Source organism: Eumetopias jubatus, unplaced genomic scaffold (genome assembly GCF_037043125.1).
Source record: "Eumetopias jubatus isolate StellerSeaLion01/CBP00866 unplaced genomic scaffold, mEumJub1_p1.0 scaffold_9, whole genome shotgun sequence".
NCBI lineage: Eukaryota > Metazoa > Chordata > Mammalia > Carnivora > Otariidae > Eumetopias > Eumetopias jubatus.
The window spans coordinates 75429092-75456194 of NW_028274815.1; the positions used below are offsets into that span (position 1 = coordinate 75429092).

A 27103-nucleotide genomic window follows, 5' to 3' on the forward strand; every position below is an offset into this window, starting at 1 on the left:
CTACCATCTAATCCACAAACCCCATTCAAATTTCTCTGATCATCTCTATCATGTTCCTTATAGGTCCAGGATCCACTCCATAATCACACGTTACATTCAGTTATCATGTTTCTTTTTTCTCCTTCAATCTGGAACAGTTCTAGCTTTCCCTATTCCATGATCTTAACATTTTGGAAAACTATAGTCCGGAGTCCGGTTAACTTGGTAAAATGTCCTCCAGTTTGATTTTCCCCATGATTTGTGATTTTTGGAAGGACTACCACAGAAGCAATGCTGTGTTCTATCAATGCATCATATTAGGAGGCATACGATGTTAATTTTAATACTTGGTCAAGGTTCTCCTTAAAGATTTTCCTACTGTAAAGCTAATTATACTCATGTTGTATTTATCAAGTAGTTAGTGTTTTGTGGAGATGTTTTGAGATTAAGTTAATATCTTATTCCTCATTCTTCTTATTCCTCATACTTGTTTTAGTATCCACTGATAATTCATGCCTTAATGGGTTATTACTACGATAGTTACCAAATGGTAATTTTCCAATTCCATCATTCTTTCCAGATCAGTGGTTGTCAAATGAGGATGGGGGATGCAATTTTGCCTCCTCATTACAATTTGGCAATGCCTGAAGACATTTTTGCATTTAACAACTAGAGGTTGGGGTTAGTAGGGATGCTACTATCTAGTAGGTAGAGGTCAAGGATAATGCTAAACATCCTACAATGCACAGGACAGTTCCTCTCCCACTCAAAAGAATTCTCTTGCCCAAAATGTGATTAGTGCCAAGGTTCTAGATTACTAAATGACATGCAGAATTTTCTCTCTCATTTATATATTTATTAATATTAGTATGGAATCATGGAGTCCTATTTTACTGAAAGGGTTACAACATTTATTTTGATATTCAAACTGTCTCAAAATTGGTCAGTGGTAACTCTTCAAACCTGTTACTATGTCCTTTGAGCATGTATCAATTACTGTTTGAGGACTTCTTACTTTATGAAGTAAAATGCCCAGTGCTAGCAGTCAGCCATTTCTTCAAAGATCGCTGGTTCTTTTTAGTGGAGAGTATTTAGAAACCAAGGTCTGGGTGCTAGGTGTGCTCACTGCTATCATACCCAGACGCAGGCAGGAAATACACACACTCACACACACACCCACACACACCCCTACCTACCTACATACCTACCTAGCAAAGCAATGAAACCAGGCCGCTACTTCTAATTCTAACTCAGCACCAGTTTGTTTTAGCCTTCCGCCTTTCCATATTTGTAATTCCCTTTGTTGACACTGAGAAACTTAGCTCCCATTATCCTCAATGTATTTGCCTATCTCCATCCTTTGATGATAATCAATTTCTCAGCTATAAAGCAGAAAACTTAATTCCAGATGTACTCACCCACTACCCTCTCATCTCCCAGTCTCTGCCCATATTTGAACCTAAACCTTGACTCCAACGAAAGGGAAGGGAGAAATGGGTAGGAAGAAAGGCTAGTTAGAAAGTCTGGCCCCGAACATGCCACTTACACCCCCACTCCTACTACTAGTTGAAAACTTGACCCCAAAGGACGGTAAGGAGAAAGATGAGCCAGATTCTATTTTTTTTCTGCTCTTTGTTTTTCATTTATTATGTTATGTTAATCACCATACCTTACATCATTAGTTTTTCATGTAGTGTTCCATGATTCATTGTTTGCATATAACACCCAGTGCTCCATTCAATATGTGCCCTCTTTAATACCCATCACCAGGCTAACCCATCCCCCACCCCCCTCCCCTCTAGAACCCTCAGTTTGTTTCTCAGAGTCCACAGTCTCTCATGGTTCGTCTCCCCCTCCGATTTCCCCCCTTCATTTTTCCCTTCCTACTATCTTTTTTTTAACATATAATGTATTATTTGTTTCAGAGGTATAGGTCTGTGATTCAACAGTCTTACACAATTCACAGTGCTCACCATAGCACACCCTCCCCAATGTCTAGACATTGGGCAGATTCTTTTTTTTTTTAAGATTTTATTTATTTACTTGTCAGAAAAAGAGAGAGAGAGAGAGCACAAGCAGGGGGAGCTGCAGGCAGAGGGAGAAGCAGGCTCCCCACTGAGAAAGGAGCCCGATGCAGAACTCAATCCCAGGACCCTGGGATCATGACCTGAGCCAAAGGCAGATGCTTAACCACTGAGCCACCCAGGAATCCCATGAGCCAGATTCTAAAACAAGTGCCATGTATCCCATGTAGGTACAAGTGCTGCCTATATCTAGTATATAGAATTTTATGCTTCTCAAAATGAAAAACATTAAGCTGGCTTTTATATAACATTATGACATATAATTTATATGTATAAGTTTATATATAATATGATTTATAGTTTATAATAAAAATGGTATTAAATCACTTAAAAGAATCTGCTGTGAAACAAAGCCAGATAATTAACTTGAAAAATATGGTCAAAATTAGTGTGCTATGTCTAAAAGGTATGTGAGAAACTTCTGGAAAAATTTGTTCCACAGGTCATAATGTAAAATCAGTGTGTTCCAGTTTAAGTAGATAGAAATGATAAATAACAGCACAGGAACAAAATCATAATTTAACAGGAAAAAGCATTTATAAGAATTTCCCTGGGAAATTTACAATTAAAAAAAGAAACAAAAAAGATGGCAAAAAAACTGTGCTAAACGCACACACACACACACACACACACACACACACAGATGTGACATTAAAGAGAAACTCAATGGTGACAATTCTAAAATAATATATGTAAGTTGAGACTATCTGTAAGCATTTAAATGGTTATACCTCTTATAATAAATGGAACTAATTATAATCCCAAACTCATCATTTACTAGAGAACAATTTAAACAATGGATTCTATATAAGTTTCCCTTTTAAATAATGACAATTTTTTTAAAGACTTAACTAAATTTAATTCTTAAAAGGCAGGATGACAAAAAAGTGTTTGGCTAGGAACTTTCAGTGCAATGCTCTAATTAAAAGCAGGAAATATAATTAGAGGCATACTAAATCATAAAGCAAAATGCCCAATTATCAAGAGAAACTTAAATTGTATTATCACTTAGTATCCTTACAATACATTTATTTTTGCCTAAGTTAGCCAAAGTCAGGTTTTTTTGCTCGCAAAGAAGCTTAAGGGATACAACTAGGTACCCTAGTTCTAAGTTAAATGTGGCCTCTTGAAAATGGGACATCTTTATGAAATTTTTATTTATGAATTTATGAATCTTTATTTATGAAATGGATTAGTTCAAAACCATAACGAAAAAAGCTTTAATTTTAGGCACAGTCAGATGGGGGGTGGGGGAGGAAAGGGCTACTGAGTTAATATAGAGAAGGCCAAAGTCTTCTTTCTAATTATCACCAGGTAATTTCTGTTGGAAATTTGGGAATAGAGTCAGCATTCGATATACATTGCATATACATGAGTATCAATTCATTTATTTTTCTTTCTGAAGGCAAACTGTGATCTAATGCATCATTTGGTTTCCTAGGCACATCACTTTCCACTTTTAAAACTTAAAAAATGAGTTTTTTATCATGGATGAACTGAAACTCGGTTTGAAAATATTTTTATATTTTAAAAATCTTTACAACATTTCCCCCAAAAGTAACACACACGTGAAACAAATCAAACAATACAAAGAATAACAGAGAATAGGCTAATTTTTCCTCTACCTCATCCCCTCAAGTCCCACTTTCCTAAAATAACCAATTCTGATAATTTGCTATATATGCTTTCACAGTTTTTGGACTATTACCACAGTTTCTTTTTATAAAAATGAAATGACATTACACACATTACTCAATGCACTTCACAATACATCTTGGACATCCCTCCAGAGTATATAGCATATAACTCAATTCATCCTTTTTAATCATTGCATCATAATCCATTGTATAGATACACTGTAATTTATCCAATAATTCCATTAGTGATGGTAACAGACTCATCAGACTGTTTCCAATCCAAATAATGCTGTAATCAACATCCATGTACATGTGTCCTGATGTACTAGAGGACAGATATCAAAAAGTGGGATTGCTAGGTTGAAAAGAATAAAAAATGACACTTCATTTTTTTTAAAAAACCTTATATATGTAAAAGGTTTTATATATATAAAAATAAAGAGAATAGGAAATAATGAACTCCCATTTACCATCATCTAACTTCAACAGTTGTCAAATTTTAATGTTCTGTTTTTCCCCTTATCTGTGAAATTTAAACCAGTCCCATTTTAAACGTTTTGTCTCCACGAATGGCTCTGAAGTTTATTAAAATCCTTTTTGGAACACTAGTTACATAGTAACCACCAGCATTTGTATCTTCTTTAATATTATACATAACAACTTAAAAAAAAAGTCACCCATAATATTCACTTCCTCCCTCTACTAAGCTCTTCGCAATGGAGAAACAGCAGAATCAAAGCATCTAAGATAGTAGAAAAAGACACTAGGAAAGATCATCCTAAAAGCATAAAAAGACCTTGAAAAGGAAAATATCAGGCAGGCATAGAGGTATATTAAGTGACAGAGGCAACAAAGAGAAAGAAAGGAGTAACATTAAGCAGATTTTTAAAAGCTAGCATTAGCTGGTAGGGAAAGTACTTAAGGGATTGCTGGTGGTCCGAGTGGGAAATTTAAGCAAAGAAAGAGCAATTCATGAGGAACAGGACATGCTATTTGAATGTATTTTAGAACTAGCTGCTTAAAATATATTGCACTGATGATCAGAAAGCTAGGAAAATAGCCACTTAGTGCTCAGCCAGCAAAAGATATCTGGAGGGAAAAACATTACCAATGTGTAACAAAATAACATTTATTTCTCTTCAAATATAAGTAACATCCCTACTAAAGAAGAACAATATAAAATATGTGTATAGGTACACATATAATGCAGAAGGGGTACTACATCTGAATGTGTTCCTCGAAAAATAGCATGTAAAGAAAAATTAAATGCACTAGAGACAAGGGCTATTTAAAGGAATCCTAAAGTAAATTATTTTGTAGAGTGAACATTTTATAAAATAATTATATCCTAATTTATTTAAAGTGTGGTTCCCCTTTTTAGAATATTAAGTTCCCTAATCCACAAAGCATGGATTGATTGTTCACTATATGCCAGGCATTGTACATACAGAACAAAACATCACTCCCACTCTCTAGGAGCTTACAATCTCTAGTGAGTGATTTAGACACAGCTAGAGTACAATGTGATATGTTTTAATGGTATATCTTCTCATTTAAGTCTGCAGGTAAACACAAGAAGGGACCACCAAACTGTAGCTTAGGAGAGTCAGGAAAGGATTTATAAAGCAAGTGGCATATGAGTTGAATCTTGAAGGCTGAAGAATAATTCAGAAATGAGGGAGAAAAGAATTTCTACAACTTGTACAAAGCTTGGTGATTCATCTCAATACATTTAAGCTGAAAATACTTTTTTAGCATAGATTTGACAAGAACCATATGTGGTCTACTGACATGAAGTTTTAAAAATTTCATTCCATTTTAAGCTGTTACAGCATTTATGTGAGACTGATGTGTGTATGCATGTGTGTATATGTATATATGTTAAAAATGATGGCTAAAGATGTTAGTAAGAATCCACATATTAGCTTCCATGCTCTTCCTAATACCCCACCTACAACAAAATAAGTAGATTTGAAAATAAAACAAGGGTTCATACATGCACGAGAAGACAACAGCAAAAAGCTGAATCCTTAATCAGCACTGAGAAAAAGCCATTTCCATCTCTGTGAATTGAGGTAAGAATGGGCTAAATACAGGATCTGTCGGAAATGTATTTACAAAGCAGTTAGACCTTGAAATCTTATCTCCCACTCCGGACAACTGGGCAACTAACTCTAACTCTCCTCCATCCTGTCAGATATCTTCCAGTCTAGTCTACAAAGAGTATAAATACTCTTAAAGTAAAAGAGTCTCTGGACTGGACAGCATTAGCTCAGTAGAGGGAGGGTAGTGGGGGTGAGGTAAAATATTTTTTAAAAGGGAGACTGAGTAACTGAATGTTGAGACTCTTCTTCCTACCCAACTCCTAACATGTGGGCTGCTAAGGTATACACACTCAACAAAGTAGTGGACTCAAAAGTCTCTGGGAAACAGACCAGCTCAAAAGAAACACCTAAACACATAGACATCCAGGGTTCCCCAAGAAACAGCCGGATCATCCCACAGTAAAACCCATAATCAACAAGCTAGGCTACCACAGTACTCAATTAGTTGTGCAGTGTACAACTCTTAAAGATCACCAGATATTTGATGAAGGCCTCGATCATAAAAGACAGAGGCCAAAGAAAACAAATGGAAAAAGTAACTTGAAGGAAATAGAGACAATAAAAAGAAAGGAAAAAAAAAACTTCCAGTAGTATATTTAAAAAACTAAGAGAGGCAATCAAGAAATATGAAAAGAATGCAATGGTGGGGGGGTGGGGAGGGCAACTAAGAAAAAAGGGTCATTAAAAAAGTATAAAAATTAGAAATGAAAAATTTAACAGGAAGGTTGAAAGATAGAGAAATAACCTTGAGAGTAAAGAAAAAAGATAAAAATATACAAATATAAGATGAAAACATAATTTTGAGAAACTGTCCAGGAAAAAGAAGGTCCAGAAAGACATCAGCAAAAATAGAAGGAAGGACATCATTAAAGAAATAATTCAAGAAAATTTCCCAGAATTGAAAAAATACGACTTTCTAAACTGAAAGTGCCTACCAAATGTTCAACACAATGTTTAAAAACAGAGCCACACCTAGGTATATCTTAAAATTTTAAAACACTGAAAATAGGAGAAGATTCTGTCAAATTCCAGAAAGAACAGATTTCATAAAAAGATAAAGAACTAGAATAGCATTAAACTTCTCAAATGCAACACTTGAAGTTACAACACACTGCTGTATGATTGTGAAAAAGAAACTATTTTAAATTCTATCATTTTATATACAACCAAATTATCACAAGTTCTCAAAAAATTACTTCCCTTGGGGCGCCTGGGTGGCTCAGTCGTTAAGCATCTGCCTTTGGCTCAGGTCATGGCCCCAGGGTCCTGGGATGGAGCCCAGCATTGGGCTCCCTGCTCTGCGAGAAGCCTGCTTCTCCCTCTCCCACTCCACCTACTTGTGTTCCTTCTCTCGCTGTGTCTCTCTCTCTGTCAAATAAATAAATAAAATCTTCAAAAAAAAAAAAAAAATACTTCCCTTACTTTCTCAGGAAGCTACTGGAGTTCATAATCCTCAAAATGATGGAGTAAACAAAAAGGAAGTCATGGGATTTTGGAAATAAGATCCAACAAAAAAGAGAGGTGAAGAAAATCCCCAGGATGATAGTGAAGGAAGATTTCAGGATGAAAGGTTTATAGCAGGCCTAGGGAGGAGACCAGGTCAGAAGGCATCAAAAAAGACTTCTTAAACATGAAATTGATGGTCTACATATGGATAATTTTAACTGAAAATACATTAAGCTTTAAAAATATTTTATTTTTAATACAAATAAAACAAATATTTCATGTCCTGAGACAGTATGTTCAACCATTAGATTTATATTTAACATAGTTAGAGTTAGTCAAGCCATATTCTTGCCAATATTCTAAAAATTGTTATCAGGCTCAAATCTTCATTAATGAAGCAATGTAGTTCTTTTATTTAAAAAAGATGTTTGCTGGTGAGATTTAAGACATAATTTACAGATCATCCAAGTACCTGGATGCACCAGACACTGAGATGTGTATCCATATTTTAACACACAGCAGTTTCTTCAACATGTGGAGAAAAATGTTTTATTCCCTTGTGGTAGTTCAAAGTTGAGAAATTATTTGTGAATTGAAAATGCGGGATAGCACATAATAGGCACTTAATAAAAACACTTGTTGAGACTGCTTTTTCTTTTCCAATCTATATAAACAAGAAGAGGCAAGTGAAGATAAAGTTAACTATATATTTTACATATACACAGAAATACACACACCTGTACACACACACACACAACATACATTCAAAAATATTTAAAATTTCTCCTATGGCTCTACATTAATTTTCAATTTCATTTTTTACCATATTTCACAATTTAAATCAAATGGTTAAGTCTTAAAAATACATTTTCTTAAAGGTACTGGCTGCTGACAAATGTTGTAAATAGTATCAGCTTATTTTTTATTAAATAGAACAGAAATATTTTATAATAGTTGTTGCCATTCTTAGAAAGTATAGGTAAAAAATATTTCCCCAAAATGAATGATTAACCTGTTGAATTAAAAAAGGCTTATCTCCATCACAGGAATAAAAGGCACAGCATAATACAGTCAGTGATATTGTAATAGTGTTGCATGGTGACAGATGGGAGCTACACTTATGGTGAGTACAGCATAATGTATGAACCTGTGGGGTCACTATTTTATATACCTGAAACTAATGTAACATCGTGTGTCAACTACACTCAAAATAATTAATTTTTTAAAAAGGCCTATTGGAAAAGAAATTACAAGTATTTCATAAGCTTTGATAAACAAAATGACTAATCAGAATTGACTCTTCTTAAGTAGATAACTAAACAATCTGAAAAATATACAAAGATGGCTTAAAGTTCTCCAAATGTATAATACATAACAGAGGTTGCAAATTCACATGTCCATGGGTGGAGTGGTAAGGGTGCAAAATGGAGAATGTGCTCAGACCCAGATAATAATAACCATGTGAGCTGAGACTCAGACTGCTAGATCATTATATTTCTCTAAGAGAAAATTCTACGTGAATTTTCCTATTTTCAAATCTTGGCAGTAATTCATTTTTTTCATTAGCTAATCAAAATATTTATGTGTTCTGAATTCGACTTCTAAAGTTGTGGAGCTTGTAGTATACATCCTCTAACACTGAGACCCAGATTTACCTCTCTGTTAGGCAGAATAGTATATCAAATACAAATATACTTGTATAGAACGGATGGATTCATGTGGATATGACTAAGGATTCAAATGATTCAATGCATATTTGTTGAATACCACTTGAGCCAGACCTTGTACAAGTCACTATGGTGGAATAAAGAATTATGACTGGACATAAGTAATTAATGTAAGCCTCCAATCTTTCTCTCTTTCTTTGTCTTCTAAAAATGGGCATAAATAATTTATCATTCAAACCAGGACATTTCTGGGAGTGAAAAGAGCTGTGTTAATAATTAGGCTAAGAACAACAGGTGTAAACTGGGACCATGCCAGACAAACCAGGCTGTACAGTCACCCAACCTAAGTGAAACTGGTCTGCTTCAGTTTCCTCCCCTCTGCCTACCCCAGGCTCACACTGTCCAAGCAGGATCCTGTCTTGTCAGGCTAATTCTTCAGTACTGTGACAAATAATTAGAAGGAAATGGGGTAAAAAGGAAGATGAGAGTTGTCTTTTGATAGAAAGCAGAATTGTTTTCTAAGATTTTTTTGTTTTGTATTTAAGAGGTGCAGAACCAGCAGCAACATGGGATGGTAGCGGATGGGTGAGGGAAAAAAAGAAAAGAAAAATTGCTAAAGAATGCACCTTGCTTTCATGTCATTTAATCGAGAGAGGTAAAACACTCAAGTGATTTGAAAATCCTTTTGTTGCATGGACTTAAGACTAACAGCCTCTAAGACTGAACCAGAGAGGATATGGTTTTATGAATATTACAGAAGTATAAGACACCGTCCCTGCAATTGGGGCGGGGGAGGGGGAATTCTATTTTGGGAGAAAAAGATTAACAAAGAATACAATATAATACAAAATTGAGTGCTAAAGAATAAGATATGAACTACAAACCTGTAGGACTTGAGAGAGAGAGAGATCAAACAGAGCAATATGAATTGATCTCTCCCTTCTTATTGTTCTCATTTCTCCTTGAAAGGATCCAGGGACAAGCACAAGCAGAGGAGTTGTATGTTACATGAATATATGCTACTTCTCAACTGTACATAATGAAAGTCCAACCAATCCCCACTAAACTCTGATTGGGTTGTCAAATGTTAAAATAAAATAAAATATTAAAATAATTTAAATATTAAAATAAAACCAAAGTCCAGGATTAATCAAAATACTATTTTTCTTTCTTTGACTATCATATAATCAAAAAATGATACTTTATTTAAGTTGTAATTCTGGATTCCACCACATCTTACAGTCAGAAACTAAGGGACCCCTGGTAAATGGCAATGACACAGAAGTCTGGCCTCCAACAACATGAATGGGCAAAAGCTTCAAACACACCATGAATTTACCACTAGGAGCAAAGACTCTACCTGATCCAGCATACTAGGACAAGCAGATCATGAGCATGTGGAGCATCTACAACACACAGAATGCATCCACTTGTTCCAGCTCATATACACAGAATGATCTGAAACTTTTCCTTATTCCTTCCATGAACTGTCCCCACCTCCCCAGGATAAAGCACAAATAGATTCAGGGATAGGAGTAGAAGGTGAAGGGTGAGAGGGAAAAACATGAGAAAGATGAGATACATATGCATAAACACTAAATTCATTCAATCACCAAATAGTTTGTTCACATCAAGCCTTCAGAGGGTAGCATAACACACATAGGCCATACAGGTGTCCAGATATCCATAATTCCCCTGTGGAAAGGCTGGTTACAAGCCAAACAACTTTGCTAAAGACAAGAATATCCTTTCTGCCAAGCTTTTTGTGTGACTTATGTTTATGTTAAGCAATTCTTAAATATCACTATAGCCATAAGCTTGAGAAATGCATTGAGTACATCAGAGAAAGGGCTATGTAAAAACATAAATCACTGGTACTACTGTATTTTGTGCAAAAAAGCAGCACTTCCCAAAAAGAAAAAAGAAAAAAAACCTGATATAAAACAAAAGCCACATTAGGTTTCAGACTATTAAGAGAAAATGCATTCTTTTGCCCCATCCTCACTCCCCAAATCTCCACTCCATTAGATTGTCAACTACCTCTCAGGAACCCTACAGAGCCCATTTCCAGTGACCTTTAATCAGTCTCCTCTGAGATACAATCCACTGGACAGAATTCTTTTCCATTTGCCGAAGTTATTTTCTAGCACTCCAAGTTACCACTTTTAGTTCCAATTCCCACCGTGAACTTTTTTTAAAATTCATTTCTCGCCACTTTGGGGAAATGCTACCTTCAAGAAATATAGAATAGTTATAAATTCCTGTGTAAAAACCTACTAAATATTAATTTTTAAGCAAGTTATCTTTATCTGAGTATCAGTTTCCTCATCCCTTGCAAAGTTAAGAACACTAAATGGGAATAATATTCACAAAGTTCCTGATAAATCCTATGGGGGGGTGCAAAAAAAAATGGTAGTTCTTTAAAAGAAGATGGAAAAAGAAGTACTACTCAATATTTGCTCAGAGGGGAAAGGAAAAAAGATTTGTTTGGCATATATCTCTTCTGCTAAAACTTGGAGGCACCTAAATTAGGAACATTCCTTCAACTACTTAAAAGAGGGAAAAACTAGCAGGTTTACAGCAAAGATATGAACTACATTCCAGTGTTACTGCAGTGATTAAGCGTAACACATGTGATGAATCTACAGGGGATTATAGGGTTTATTTCACTCTTTTCTCATGATAGCAGCACCTCCTATTATCAAAGAGAATCATTCCCACTCTATAATTTTTTATTTCAAATGAAAAATTTTGAGTAGAGTTGACACACAATGTTCTATTACAACAGTGATTCAAACACGTTTCTATGTTATGCTATGCTAACTACACATGTAGCTCCCATCTGTCACCATACAACAATATTACAGTATCATTGACTATATTCCCTATAACTGGAAGCCTGTATTTCCCACACCGCTTTATCCAATTTGCCCACCTCTTTACCCCCCCTTCCCTCTTCAACCACCAATTTGTTCTCTGTATTTATAGGTCTGATTCTGCTTTTTGTTTGTTCATTCACTTGTTTTGTTTTTTAGATTCATGTGAGTGAAATCATGTTGTCTTTCTCAGTCTGACTTATTTCACTTAGTATAATACCCTCTAGGTCCATCCATGCTGTCACAAATGGCAAGATCTCATCTTTCTTATGGCTGTGTAATATTCCATTGTGTATATATCACATCTTCCTTATCTGTTTGTCTGTAGGTGAACACTTGGGCCACTTCCATACCTTGGCTATTGTAAATAATGCTGCAATAAACAAAGGGGTGCATATAGCTTTTCATATTAGTGTTTTCACTTTCTTTTTTTTTTTTAAAGATTTTATTTATTTATTTGACAGAGAGAAACACAGCGAGAAAGGGAACACAAGCAGGAGCAGAGGGAGAGGGAGAAGCAGGCTTCCCACAGAGCAGTGAGCCCGATGCGGGGCTTGATCCTAGGACCCTGGGGTCATGACCTGAGCCTAAGGTGGACGCTTAATGACTGAGGCACCCAGGCGCCCCAGTGTTCTCACTTTCTTTGGGTAAATACTGAGTAGTAGAATTATTGGATCATACAGTATTTCTATTTTTAATTTTTTGAGGAACCTCCATACTGTTTTCCACAGTGGCTATACCAGTTTATGTTCCCACCAACAATGCACAAGGGTTCCTCTATCTCCACATTCTTGTCAATACTTGTTATTTTCTTGTCTTTTTGATTGTAGCCATCTTGATAGGCTTAAGGTATTATCTTGTCATGGTTTTGATTTGCATTTCCCTGATGATGAGCGATGTTGAACATCTTTTCATGTGCCTTTGGCCATCTGTATGTCTTCTTTGGAAAAATGTCTATTCAGGTCCTCTGCCCATTTTTCAATCAAATAAAAATTTTAAAAGTGAACTAAAACAAGAGGTCTTCTAAGTGTTCCCTCCCTGGTAAATATTAATAACAAATGAATAGGACTCTGTTTATGACTTAGGGACATGCTTACCCAATACTGTGTCAAAAGAAAAAACCACCCTGACAATTATGGAGCTAGGTAGTCAGATAGCTGGAGATATACATGGCTAGGAAAACTACCATGTAGAAACCTAGCCTACCCTCTATAAATTTTTTCTAACCTACCCTCCAGAAGTCTTTCTCACAAAGACTACAAACTACATGTACATTGTGATTCTCAAGAAGGGCAAAGTGCCGGGCACCTGGGTAGCTCAGTCAGTTAAGCATCTGCCTTCAGCTCAGGTCATGATCCCAGAGTCCTGGGATCGAGTCCCGCATCAGGGTCCCTGCTCAACAGGGAGTCTGCTTCTCCCCCTCCTCCCCCTCCCCCCTGCTTGTGCTCTCGTTCTCTCTCTCTCTTTCTCTCATGCTCTCTCTCTAATAAATAAATAAAATCTTTTCTTTTAAAGATTTTATTTATTTATTTGACAGAGAGAGACACAGCGAGAGGGGGATCACAAGCAGGGGGAGTGGGAGAGGGAGAAGCAGGCTTCCCGCTGAGCAGAGAGCCCGATGCAGGGCTCTATCTCAGGACACTAGGATCATGACCTGAGCCGAAGGCAGACACTTAACGACTGAGCCACCCAGGCGCCCCAAATAAATAAAATCTTTAAAAAAAAAAAGGCAAAGTGCCAAATCCAGTGCCAGTGATGCATACCACCAGCTCCCCACTGACACTGGGGCCTACGACAGTCTCAGGGCCACTGACCATCAACCACATGTAAAAACTGTATAATGAACTGAAACCTAAAATTTATTTTTTAACAAAACTTGTAAATTATCTATGCCCAAGCCCAATATTCTGCCACTGACTGACATTTTAAGCCTCTTTGTACTCCCCCCCCGACATAATATGAGGCTAGAATGATTTGATCTCTGATTTCTTATCTCATAAGAGTATTGGGAGAGTAATACGTTGACATCTAACATGGTCTGAGCTCCATGGAGAAATGTGCTATTTTAAAACAAAATATTTTATATTTTTCACTGGTAAAATGAATTGCTCCCTTTTTTCCACAGAACTGTCCTAGCTATTTGATATTTTATCACAGCTTTCACTCAAAAAAATTAATACTCAATTTGGAAGTTAAAGAGTACCTACTTTTTATTTCCAAATGAAAAGAACATTGCTTATTCCAGTTATAAAACCAGTACGTGCCATAAAAAAATCAAATGATACTGGAAAGTATAAAGGAGAAAGTAATAATCATTCATAACCCCAATACCCCAAGAAAACATGATGAACATTAAGATACAGTTCTATGCATGACCTACGTACACACGTACTTAATGGATATCTATGTATTTTACAGAAATAAGATCATATTCCCAAAGTGATTTTTTAACCCAATATGATTTAGAGATCTTGAACAGCTATATAATACTCCATTTCCATGGATTATCCATAATCCACCCGTCAACTAAAATTTAAGATTGATGCTTTTACCAGTTGTTCTTTGTGCTACAATGAATTCTTCTATATTCCATCTTCCCATAATGGTTTCATTAGTTTTTAGAAAATTATTAATCAAAATTATATGGATACTTAAAATTATGAAAAATATCACCAGATCACCTCTAAAAGTAGAATAACTTACCCTCCAACCAACAGTAGTTGAAAAGACCCATTTCCCTGTAATTCACTGATTATTGCCTATCTTCTCTCATTTTGCCTTTTTGATGAACGAAAATGATATCTCAGTGTTTTAATTGCATTTCATTACTTCATTCCTAGTAAAATAATCATTTGATGTGTTGTTTGTAGAGCATTGGTATTTCTTTTGTGAAATAACTTGTCCTAACTTCTGGCTAAGTTTTGTCTTTTTCTTATAGATCTGCAATCTGTTTTTGCTATTGCTTTGTGGGAGCTCTTTATTCAATAAAGAAAATACATCTTTGTCTGCATGTATGTCACAAATAATAACCAGTTTGTCATTTGTCTTTCAACTTTTTTGATGCTTTATAAATCTTTATTTAGTTAATATATTCACCTTTAAATTCATGGGGTTTGGGCCACACGTAGAAGGGCCTTCCTTATTTTAATATTATAAAATTATTTATCTGAAATATCTAGGAGTGAGGATTTTTACTTAAATATTAATCCAACTTAAATTTATATTGCTACATAACATAAAGGAGAGATTCAGCTTTGTTATTTTTTCTAAATTTCTAATAAATGGTTCCAGACACTATTTGTTGAAGAATCCATCCTTTCCTCTCCTACTGAAATTCCATCTTCAACATATGATAAATCACATATATTTATCTTTCCAAACCCTCTATTCTAAAACATTGCTTTATATGTGTATTTCTGCATTGACACTCACTGTTTTAATTATGTGGCTTTACACCATGTTTTCACATAACAGAATAATGTAAAAATATTAAGGACGGCACACACTAAAAATATTTCCTATCTTGTGCTATTTTCCTTTTTTTTTTTTTTAGGATTTTATTTATTTGACAGAGAGAGACACAGCGAGAGAGGGAACACAAGCAGGGGGAGTGGGAGAGGGAGAAGCAGGCTTCCTGCCAAGCAGAGAGACCGACGTGGGGCTCGATCCCAGGACCCTGGGACCATGATCTGAGCCGAAGGCAGACGCTCAACAACTGAGCCACTCAGGCACCCCTTGTGCTATTTTCCAATATCAAATATATTGAAAAGGTTCAAGAATAACAAATGAGACAGATGATATTAATACTAATACACATATAATTTACACAGAGCTCTCACATTACCTAACATTATGTTTACCACACTATAAGTTATTGTTTTTTATTCAATCATAATAAGGAGTTAAGATTTGTTCAAAGACTTGCCTAGACAGCTAGTAAATGGCAGAACTAAAACCTGAACTTCATATTCCATGATCCTTCCATGAACCCACTAAGTTAAAAAGAGAGCAATTATCTATAAAAGCCCAAATTTCTCACTTTTTAATCAAAGAGGTACTTTGATTATACCAAGTATATATTTTATATACATACATGTATATCTACATACACTTGGATAGGCATATATGTATTATACACCTATACACATACATGCACATACATGCACGTGCATGCACACACTTTTATTTGAATGAGGAAAAAATTTTTAAATCTAAGCTGATATACCTGAAGCTTTTGATATTCCACTGATATTACAGGCCTAACTATGTAACACAATAACAATGAAACAAAAACTAAAAATTCAGACTATATTTCCTGAGAGATGGTTACCTTCTCTTAGTTTCCCAAATGCAGTTAAAATGCATAAGATCCTTAGTTATTACTAAACTGAAAGAGATCCGTTTTGGATACATCACAAAACAGGTCCTGCTATCAGACACTAGGAAGGATCTAGAAGCAGGAGACTGTACCTGTGTGCATTAAAAGTCCAGGTCAGTCCTGGGATTCATTGGGGGGGTAAAGAATTACCATTGTCACATGTGAGAGTATACAAGGCAGAGGGTCCACAAATTTCTCCAGGAGACTGAGATACCAACCCCATGTCATTTAGCCCAGCCAGAAGAAAAAAATGTTTTTCAAAGAATGGCAGAAGGGGTCTTACCAATACATTCCCCAAATTTAAGCTGCAGTGTTCACCAGGGATCCTGATTCACACACTAGGTTATTGCAGTGATATATTATTACTGACTTCCTATCCTTTAAAGGCTTATACATATTATATTGCATATACTGTGCACAATAAATTGTATAAGTATTACCTCATCTGCTCAAGCTGTCAAATGAAAGATGATATGCTAAAAAAAAAAGTCCAAATGAAGCTATTATAACCCCAACACTAATGAGATTTTACAAATACCAAATAGTTATATTATATACTATAACAACCAAACTTGAATCAACTAAGCCTTGGAGAGAATCACATTTTTAAAAAATTCATTTCATTAGAGGAAAGAGATGACTTTGGAGAAAGAGAAAGTGGGTTTGGAAGAGACACAGCATAGTGGGGCTTCTTTGATTAGAGGTTAGGGACTTGCTGGAAAGGAGACTGTGCTCACAGGGAAAGCAGAAGTAAGCGATCTACTCTGGTGCTTGCAGAGTACTCCCCTGTTACCCAGAGTATTCGAGTGACCTGTTATGTGAAACACAGAAGCAGCCAGCACTTCATCTGAGGTGAAGGATGCCATCCTATACTTCTCCCTAGGTAGCAAGATGGTATCTCTTTCCAGGCATGATGAATCAACAGCAGACATAACCTCTCCAGAGAACAGCTTTGATATTTGAAAAGGAAGCAGGTTCTGAAGTAGTAGAACCTAAAAAATGAAATATGCATACCTATTCCTAAATAGAGGTAAGCAAAAAGGGAGCCTGGCTTTCAAAATAATGTGTTTCCCACAATAGCAAATATATTCTATAGAGCAGTAAATCATTATGCCAAAATGATTGTCTGAGATTCATTTTTAATTTCTTCTTACAACATTCGAAGAAATTCAAACTCTGAAAGGATAGCTCAAAAATATAAAACACTTTACAGGTCATATATTTAAAAACACAAAATGCTTCTAAATAATAAAGGTAAATATAAAAAATATTTTCTAATATATCAGGAAATAAGAAACTATCTAGAAGTTTCATTTATTATCCAAAATTAAAGATTTTTTTGTATCTTTTTGGTTAGAGAACAAATTCAGGAAGTAAAACTGAACCTTTCATCTTTGAAAATTTACAATGAATAAAATCATTACTTGGTTTTAACAATTAACTTAAAATTGAGATTAATGGTTCTATTAAACCATGAATATATTTTGTGTATATACATGTATATATACACACACACACATATGTATTTTGTACATATACACATATCAGGTTTTTATAACTATACAATATTTTCATTATTTTTTTTCTAGTATCAGGAAGTTTTATTAACCTGGAAACTATCTTGAAACAAATGAATAATTCCATCTATTGGTTCTCTCATAGTATTAGAAATTTTTCCTCATTTAAATATCTTTCAGTGTACCCTCAGTGTACTACCACGGTGGTGATTTAGAATAGATATTCTTTTTTTTTTTTAAGATTTTATTTATTTATTTGACAGAGAGAGTGAGAGAGCACAAGCAGGGGAGACAGTAGAGGGAGAGGGAGAAGCAGGCTCCCTGCTTGGCAGGGAGCCCGATGTGGGACTCGATCCCAGGACTCCAGGATCATGACCTGAGCCAAAGGCAGTCGCTTAACCAACTGAGCCACCCAGGCGCCCTACATAAATAAAATCTTTAAAAAAAAGAAGAATATCGGGGCGCCTGGGTGGCTCAGATGGTTAAGCATCTGCCTTCAGCTCAGGTCATGATCTCAGGGTCCTGGGATCGAGCCCCGCATTGGGCTCCCTGCTCAGCGGGGAGTCTGCTTCTCCCTCTGACCCTCCCCCCTCTCATGTTCTCTCTCTCTCTCATTCTCTCTCTCAAATAAATAAATAAAATCTTTAAAAAAAAGTTTTTATTTATCTATTTGACAGAGAGAGAGCACAAGCAGGGGGAGGGGCAGAGGGAGAAGCACACTCCCCACTGATCAGAGAGCCCAACCAACACAGGGCTCGATCCCAGGACCCTGAGATCATGACCCGAACCGAAGGGCAGATGCTTAACAGACTGAGCCACCCAGGCGCCCCTGGAATAGGCATTCTTATACAGAACTCTTGCTGTCAAGATTAACAAGACCAAAAGTATCCCTTTATATAAAGCCAGAAGTATAAAAATTAAACTTATATTTAAAACAAGACAAAAAAATTAACTCAAAAATAACTCAGGAAAATCTATTTTTTGTATTGATGAATTGCTGAATATATTAAATATATGAGAAATAAATCAAATGGAAATTTTTAAGCACACATCTTCATATGTTTACATGATGAAAACTTACCGTTATTTTTCAAGTTATTTATTCCGATTATATTGGACTGTAAAACAGAATTATGATTGTGGCGCCCTCTGCTGGGATTTCTACTCACAAACTCAACCTAATACCACTATTAGTATAAAATCAAACATTTGAGGCGTCAAGCAATAAATCACTTTTTCTATCACTGATCACTTTAAGCCTTGGCAAAGATTATATAAAAGTTATAATCAATATTTGTGCTATTGTAACAGGATTTTACCAATTTATCATTAAGTAAAATATAAGTACAGATTTTTTTTTAAATAAGAGGATAATATAAAAGTTACACCAAACAACATGTTTTAATAAGTCTTTTTTTGTCACCACTTCTATCATTTGGCAATATATTCAGGTTCTTAATGCAACATTTGTAACAAGACATTTGAATAAATTATTATTTTGGTAATCTTATCTATTTTTTCCTGCTTTGTATCAGGAAAAAGTTCAATCAAAATAGCTTATTTTAAAACATGAGAACAAACTTAATAATATTATCTTCATTATTAGAAAAAGATGGAAGACATTTTAGAGGCACTCATCACCAGTAATAATTAATAAATAGCTTCCATTTACTGAGTGTCAACTATGAGGAATGTAGTATATGCTATATACTTTCTATATAGTCTATCCAGTTCTAAGAAATAATATAAATTGATATAAACTGACATAATATAAATTGCTCAAGATGAATTTCAGAGCCAAGATTCAAATGTAGATGAGTCTCATTCCAAAGACTCAAACCTTCCCACCAAACAATACAACATCAGTGAAAAAATATCTTTTGCATGCAATTTCTCCATTTGTCAATACAACAACTGGGGGTGGATGAAGGTAGTGTGGAACAAGTTGATGAGAAAAATGTCAGAGAAGGACAAGATAGTTATTCATGTATAAAATAATAGCATAGACCTTTAGGAATGTATTTTTATTTTTACATAATGCTGCCAGCTAGTGGCCCTATTTCATACTGAGCCACTGGAAACAATGCTTGATTTTTCCATCACTGAATCAAAAATTCCACATTTAACATTCTGGTATCATGTTCCTAAACTATACATGCATAAGCCTGACTTAATGTTATTTCACCTTACCCCAGAACTAAAGGAGAATGTCTCCTCAACCACCACTAGCCCTAATCCCCAATAAAATGAGATATGCCTAAGTGGGAAAGAATTCAGCAAGTGCCAACATGTAGAAACTAAAAGGTACACTTGTAACTATCTATGAAAAAGAAACCCATATTATTTAAATATTTTTGGGTAATTTGGGGATACTTATAGATTCCTTAGTGACAAAATATATAATTATTTTTATATATTATCAAAAGCTTGCCATATATGGACATAAAAACAAAATTACTGCCTGAGTATCGCTGAACATTATTCTATGCAGATCTAAAATGAGAGGGCATCTGATAAAGTAGTACTGTTAGCAAAGTATGTTATTTTAGTTCAGAGAATACAGTTATGAAATTTCCTTTGAGAAAAAAAGTATTTGAGTACAATTTTTACATTTAAAAAGGTCATATTAAAAAAATAAAATAAAAATAAAAGGGCCATATTAAACTGATAATTCACTATGTTAAGAAAAATATCCTAAGTAACACACATGAAGAAATACACAGCTCTGATCATCGTATATTGCTTAACACAGTGATATAAAGATATTCTTGGCTGATTTCTTTCATCCTGTGGCATGATAATTATTTAAATGATTCTCTCAATGGAGAAATCTAACACGACAATCAGAACCTTAGATGAAAAGACAACGTGTTCTATAGTATAATGCTGCATAAAACAAAAACCTTCCGGCATTGTATTAACAGCAAGGAAAACACACGTTCTGGTTTTATTCCAAAGTGAAAAAAGAGAAGAAGCAGGAAGTGGAAAAGAAAGTACCTAAAACACAGCAAAGAAAAAAGAGACAGTCGATCTGCTGGATTAACTGAGAAGGTCAAAATGGAAACAAGAAACAAAAGAGATAGTACTGGAGAGTCCAGTGTTCCTTCTGACCTACATTCTGTCACACACACACACACACACATGCACCCACACACACACTCACACAACTGCAAAGTGTAAAAATAGCCTTAACCCACTTTGTAGGTCCATCTTATATGAAGCTTATCTCACAGCTAAAAACAGTAAGAGTTTATATTACGCACACACATCACTATAATAAAAATCAGTGAAAAAAACACTAATTATAAATTCACTTTTTAAAACACTAAAAATAGTTCCTCAAAGGGAACATATAACTTACAAACATTGCCTGTATTGTCAAAGCTGGTAAGAACATCTTCAACATTCAAAGATCCATTATTACGCCTAGAAAGAAATAAAGCATTTTCTTTAATGATTCTGAAATATTAAGATTTATTAAATTTTTTTAAAACCTGAGACTGTGTATTGTGATATACCCACCCAATACAAATAAACCCTTCCCTGTTATATTTTCAAAATATTTTCTGCCCACTAGAGGGAGAAGGAAAAGAAATAACAGAACACATTTCTCAGAATATTTAATGTAATGATATTCTTGATGATTAATGTACATTTTAAAGTACTAGTAAATAATTTTTATTGTTGTTTTAGCTATATAAAGGTGAGGTAGATTATTAAAGACAACAAAACAAAACCTTACTTTTGAGAATCTCAAAAGAAAAATAAGTCATCAACCTCCAGAACCACACCCAACAATAAATAGATTTCCTCTATACCAGCCCAACAAATTCAGAACTTCAGTCAAAAAGAACTAACCAACCTTCAGGTCTGCACAATCCACAATTAGAAGGTTCTAAATGTCAGGGAGTGCAAATCGTTTTTTATCTTTTCCCCACTAACTTTAATACCACTCCCTTTAATTCTAATCTCTATTCACTTGACAGCCTGCCCCTGAAATACCTAATTTGATTACTGATATTTTATTAATACTTACAAAAGATGCTATTCTTCATATACAAATGGGCCCAAATGTTAGTAGGTCATAGGGTTTGAGATACTTTTCCAGTGGTGATTAAAAAAAAAAAAATCTGTTGGGGTGCCTGGATCTCAGTCGGTTAAGCATCCTACTCTTGATTCCAGCTCTGGTCATGATCTCAGGGTCGTGAAATTGAGCCCCAAGTCGGGCTCTGTGCTGAGTGTGGAGTCTGCTTAAGATTCTCTCCCTCAATTATGCTAAGTGAAGTAAGTCAATGAGAGAAAGACAATTATCATATGATTTCACTCATATGTGGAATTTAAGAAACAAAACAGAGGATCATATGGGAAGGGAGGGAAAAATAAAATAAGATGAAATCAGAGAGGGAGACAAACCATAAGAGACTCTTAACTATAGGAAACAAACTGAGGGCTGCTGGAGGGGAGGTGGGTAGGGGGATGGGGTAATTGGGTGATGGGTATTAAGGAGGGCACGTGATGTAATGAGCACTGGGTGTTATATGCAAATGATAAGTCATTGACCTCTACCTCTGGAACTAATAATACACTATATATGCTAATTTAAAAAAAAAAAGACCCTCTCCCTCTCCCTATGCTCTTCCCCCCACCCCCCACTCACACTAACAACAAAAGTTGTTGTAACTTATTTTTCACAAGCACTTTAAGCTACTCTAGAACTGAGGACTTTTGAGCTTTTCCCAAGAATGGCCTATGGAGTAAGGAGGACTAAGGAGCAAGTCACTGGGGCAGATAATTATGTGAAGAGGGGGAAAAAAGCTACTAGAGGAAAAGTCTGAAGTCTAAAGATAGCAAGAGTTTGGAACTAGAGGTTAAAAATAAGCCAGGGCTAAATATGATATCAAAAGCACAAAAAAAAAAAAGAAAAAGAAAAAGAAAAACTAGATAAGCTGAATGTCATGAAAATTAAAAACTTTTGTCCATCAAAGGACACTATCATTGAAGTGAAAAGACAACCCACAGAATAGGAGAAAATACATGCAAATCACTAGGTCTAGTATCCAGAATATATAAAGAGCTTTCATGATTCAACAACAAAAAGATGACCCAATTAAAATGGGCAAAAAATGGACATCATTAATCATCAGGGAACTGCAAATCAAAACCACAGTGAGATATCACTTCATACCCATGAGGATGGCTAAAATAAAAAATAATAATAAAGGAAAAATAACAAGTGCTGGCAAACATGGAGAAAAACTGGAACCCTGAAATACTCCCAGTAGGAATGCAAAATAGAGTGCAACCATTGTGGAAAACAATTTGGCCATTCTTTAAAATGTTAAACAAAGATTTACCACACAACCCAACAATTTCACCCTTAGGTACATACCTAAGAGAATTAAAAACTTACACAGTCACACAAAAACTTACATATGAATGTTCATAGTAGCATTATTCGTAATAGCCAAGAAGTGGAAACAACTCAAATGTCCATCAACTGATAAATGGATAAACAAAATGTGGTATTATCCATGACACAATATTATTCAGCCATAAAAAAGTAATGAAATAATGATACATGCTATAACCCAGATGAATCAAAAACATTACTCTAAGTGAAAGAAGCCAGACATAAAAGTCCACATATTATATGATTGTATTTATATGGAATGTCCAAAATAGGCAAATCCATATAGACAGAAAGTACATTAGTAGTTGCCAGGGTTTGGGGGGGAGGAGGAAGATGGAGAATCACTACAAATGGGCATGGGATTTCTTTATGGAGTGAAAAAAAATCTCTAGAATTAGTGGTGATGACTGCACAACATTATGAATGTATACTGAAAACCATCGAATTTCAGTTTAAAACGGTTAATTAGAATGGTGAATTTAATGTTATATGAATTTTATCTTGATTAAAAAGAAAACTGGTCCCCCCCTCAAAAAAAAGAAAGGAAAAGCCAGAGAGTAAAATGGGCCCTAAAAGGCTTTAGAAGAAGAAGAAAGAAGAGAGGTTTTCAGAAGGAAAAGGTTTGAAAAACTTGATTCTAGATGCAACATGCTTTGGAGGTCTTTCAAAAATAAATGGCTAAAGAGTGAAGTAAATCAGACAGAGAAAGACAACCATATGATTTCACATACAAGTGAAAGCACATGAAAGGATGGACATCATTAGTCATCAGGGGACTGCAAATCAAAACTGAATAAACAAAAACAGACTCATAGATGCAGGAACAAACTGTTGTTTATGGTGGGGAGGAGGGTGAACCAGGTGAAGGGCCTAAGAGGTACAACACTTCTCATAATTGGGGCACCTGGGTGGCTGAGTCAGTTGAGCATATGACTCTTGATTTAGGTTCAGGTCATGATCTCAGGGTCGTAAGATTGCGCCCTGCATCAGGCTTTGAGCTCAGCATGGAGTCCGCTTCAGATTCTCTCCCTCTCCCTCTGCCCCTCCCCCCACTCGCACACTCTACTCTCTCTCAAAAATAAATAAATAAATAAATAAAATCTTTAAGAAAAAAACAAACTGGGGCGCCTGGGTGGCTCAGTCAGTTAAGCGTCTGCCTTCGGCTCAGGTCATGATCTCAGGGTCCTGGGATCGAGCCACGCATCGGGCTCTCCGCTCCGCGGGAAGCCTGCTTCTCCCTCTCCCACTCCCCCTGCTTGTGTTCCCTCTCTCGCTGTGTCTCTGTCAAATAAATAAATAAAATCTTTAAAAACAAAACAAAACAAAAAAAACTTTTTGTTATAAAACATAAATAATTCATGGGGATGTAATGTACTGCACAGGGAATATAGTTAATAATATAATAACTTTGGATGGTGATAGACGGTAACTAGACTTATCATGGGGATCATTTCATAATGTATAAAAATGCTGAATCATTATGATGTACATCTGAAGCTAAAAAGATAGAGTAAGACAGTTACATGCATCATATATATGTAAGCAAACTACATAACCAATCGTGATTGGAGTTTAAAACAAGCTAAAAAACTAAGTTATATTAGCCCATATCTATGATTTAAGTTCTACGAAAACATGATTCAATGGATTAGTCTTTTAATTTTCTGCATACACTGGATCATATTTGAAAGGTTCTACAAAGTTCCTTCTAAAATATAAAATAAAATGCAAGAGAACAAAAGCTGTTTTAATACTCACCTCTGCTGTTAGTATCACTACTAACATTAATACTATACTTTGTTTTTAAAGTAGGCTCCATGCGGAGCTTGAGTCATGAGATTTACCTGAGATCAAGACCCTGATCTGAGATCAAGAGTCAGACGTTTAACCGACTGAGCCACCCAGACACCCCTAAAACTATACTTTTTAAATATAAATTCAGTATTCATATTTGTCTCAGATGCCAGCCTTGTCAAACTTTAAATGGGCACCTATGATATACCACATATGTAATGATAATCTTCCATACATCTAATTTCATAAGCATACCATTCCCATCACTAGTTATTTCATGAGCACTCAGAGTACATACTAAATTCAGTGGGATGAAGCTTTTATGTTTTCCTTTCCCTAGAGAAGCAATATGTGACCTGACTGCAGTGCATCTGTTGTACTAAAAAGATGCACCACAGTCAAAGACAAAGTCATTCCTGATGTCTTGCCCATTATAAGCTCCCAGGACAAGCCAAAACTTAAAAGCTCTAGGCTTCTAATCCAGCAATTACCATGGCAACAGTAGTCTTATTGAAAGAAGAGGAGAGTTCAGCCCTCTCAGCTTTTTCTACACCTGTGACATACACACATTTATCAGTGATTAACTTGGGAACTTCTATGTTCCAAATATAATGCAAGTATTTAAAGCTTCCAGAATATGTAAAGTCTTACTGCACTGAAATTGAGTTGAAATCTGGAGAGTGGGAAACAATTTCTAGCACTGATGCAATAAACACTGTTTATAACAAAATATTATAACAAATTGCAGATTATACAACAGCAGGATGGGGGGTAGCTTTAAACATCTCCTGGATGGAGGCGCCTGGGTGGCTCAGTCATTAAGTGTCTGCCTTCAGCTCAGGTCATGATCCCAGGGTCCTGGGATGGAGCCCTGCATCGGGCTCCCTGCTCGACGGGAAGCCTGCTTCTCCCTCTCCCACTCCCCCTGCTTTTGTTCCCTCTCTCTCTGTGTCTCTCTCTGTCAAAATAAATAAATAAAATCTTTAAAACAAAAAATCTCCTGGATGTTCTCTATACAAACGTCTATCTAATTATAAGAACCTCTTCCTATAAGGTTCTAAGAAATAAAAATAAAGTACCAGAAAGACAGAAAGACTTTGCCAAGGAATAAAGTAGCAGTCATACCCTGGATTTTAATTTCCTAACTTTCAGTACTTCACTTAGGAACAAAGAGTCAACTATCCTCAGATACACAGAAAAGACAACAACACATCTTGGGGATTTTGTCTAACTAACTTTTACCTTGTCCAAACTTTTGCCTCTGATAAAAAGCCACTAAGGGAAATTCTCTGTTCCTTCATTTTATTTTTCTATTCCCACTTGCCTACTTCTCCCTGCTATTCCTTCATTTTAAATATCATCATACAAGGCTGACAAAAAATAAGTTTTAATTTAGGCCACTGCTTATATACCTTTCAATAATACAAACAAAATACAACTATGTACTTTGAATTCACAAATATCTAGTTATTTATCCTCTTAGGATACTCATTTCAAGCCTAATAAAACTTTAAAGAGACAGAAATTAATACACAGGGAAATTTTAAGGATACAACAAATATTGATAACAATTATTAATCACTACATGCATCATCCCTGTTGAACTGGAGCAGGTGACGTCAGATGATAAGAACTAAGAAAGTGAAAATGGGGTTTATATTTATACTCTCTGAGGATCAAAACCTCTCAAATGCTCAGCCCTTTATGAGAATCCAGAAACAGAGCCATCACATAACATGTATTGACCACAGTTCCCCTAGAGACTGTGATGGTCTAAGAGCCACTGATAATTCTGCCTTGCACTTTCTTCCCCTGGATATTTTTTAGTGCCTTTGCCCTCATCTGAAATGACTTCTCCCTTTCCCTCAGAAGTTCCAACTACTTCCAGAACGAGTTTAAACTCCTCAAGGCCTTCCGAAAATCACTCTCACCTCTAAACTCCTAATTTGTATGAAGTCTTCCATGCCTTTGGAAATTAGTTATGCATGCCTAATGAGAGTTCTGAGAATGGATGCTTACCCTTCCTTCTTATTTAATATTTTTATTACTTAACTTTTCACATATTTAAAACCCTTGAGGATAATATATCTTACATTTCTTTTTGTTAACCTGTATAGAAGGTACCATTAAATATTTGTTGATTTAAATTTATTTAAAACTATTCGCCACTTTTTTTTCAATCATTCCATAGTGCTGATTTAACAAACTTT

The 27103-nt window shown here is 35.4% G+C and overlaps 1 protein-coding gene across 3 annotated transcripts in view; it reads right to left on the bottom strand.

Annotated features, from left to right (window-relative positions):
- Positions 1-27103, bottom strand: part of CAMKMT (calmodulin-lysine N-methyltransferase) — a 391233-nt gene that overhangs the window by 355541 nt on the left and 8589 nt on the right. For all 3 annotated transcript variants that reach the window (XM_028104052.2, XM_028104051.2, XM_028104050.2), the window contains exon 3: positions 21051-21115. In XM_028104052.2, the coding sequence (XP_027959853.1) occupies positions 21051-21115 (65 nt within the window). The remainder of the gene's footprint in view (positions 1-21050; positions 21116-27103) is intronic.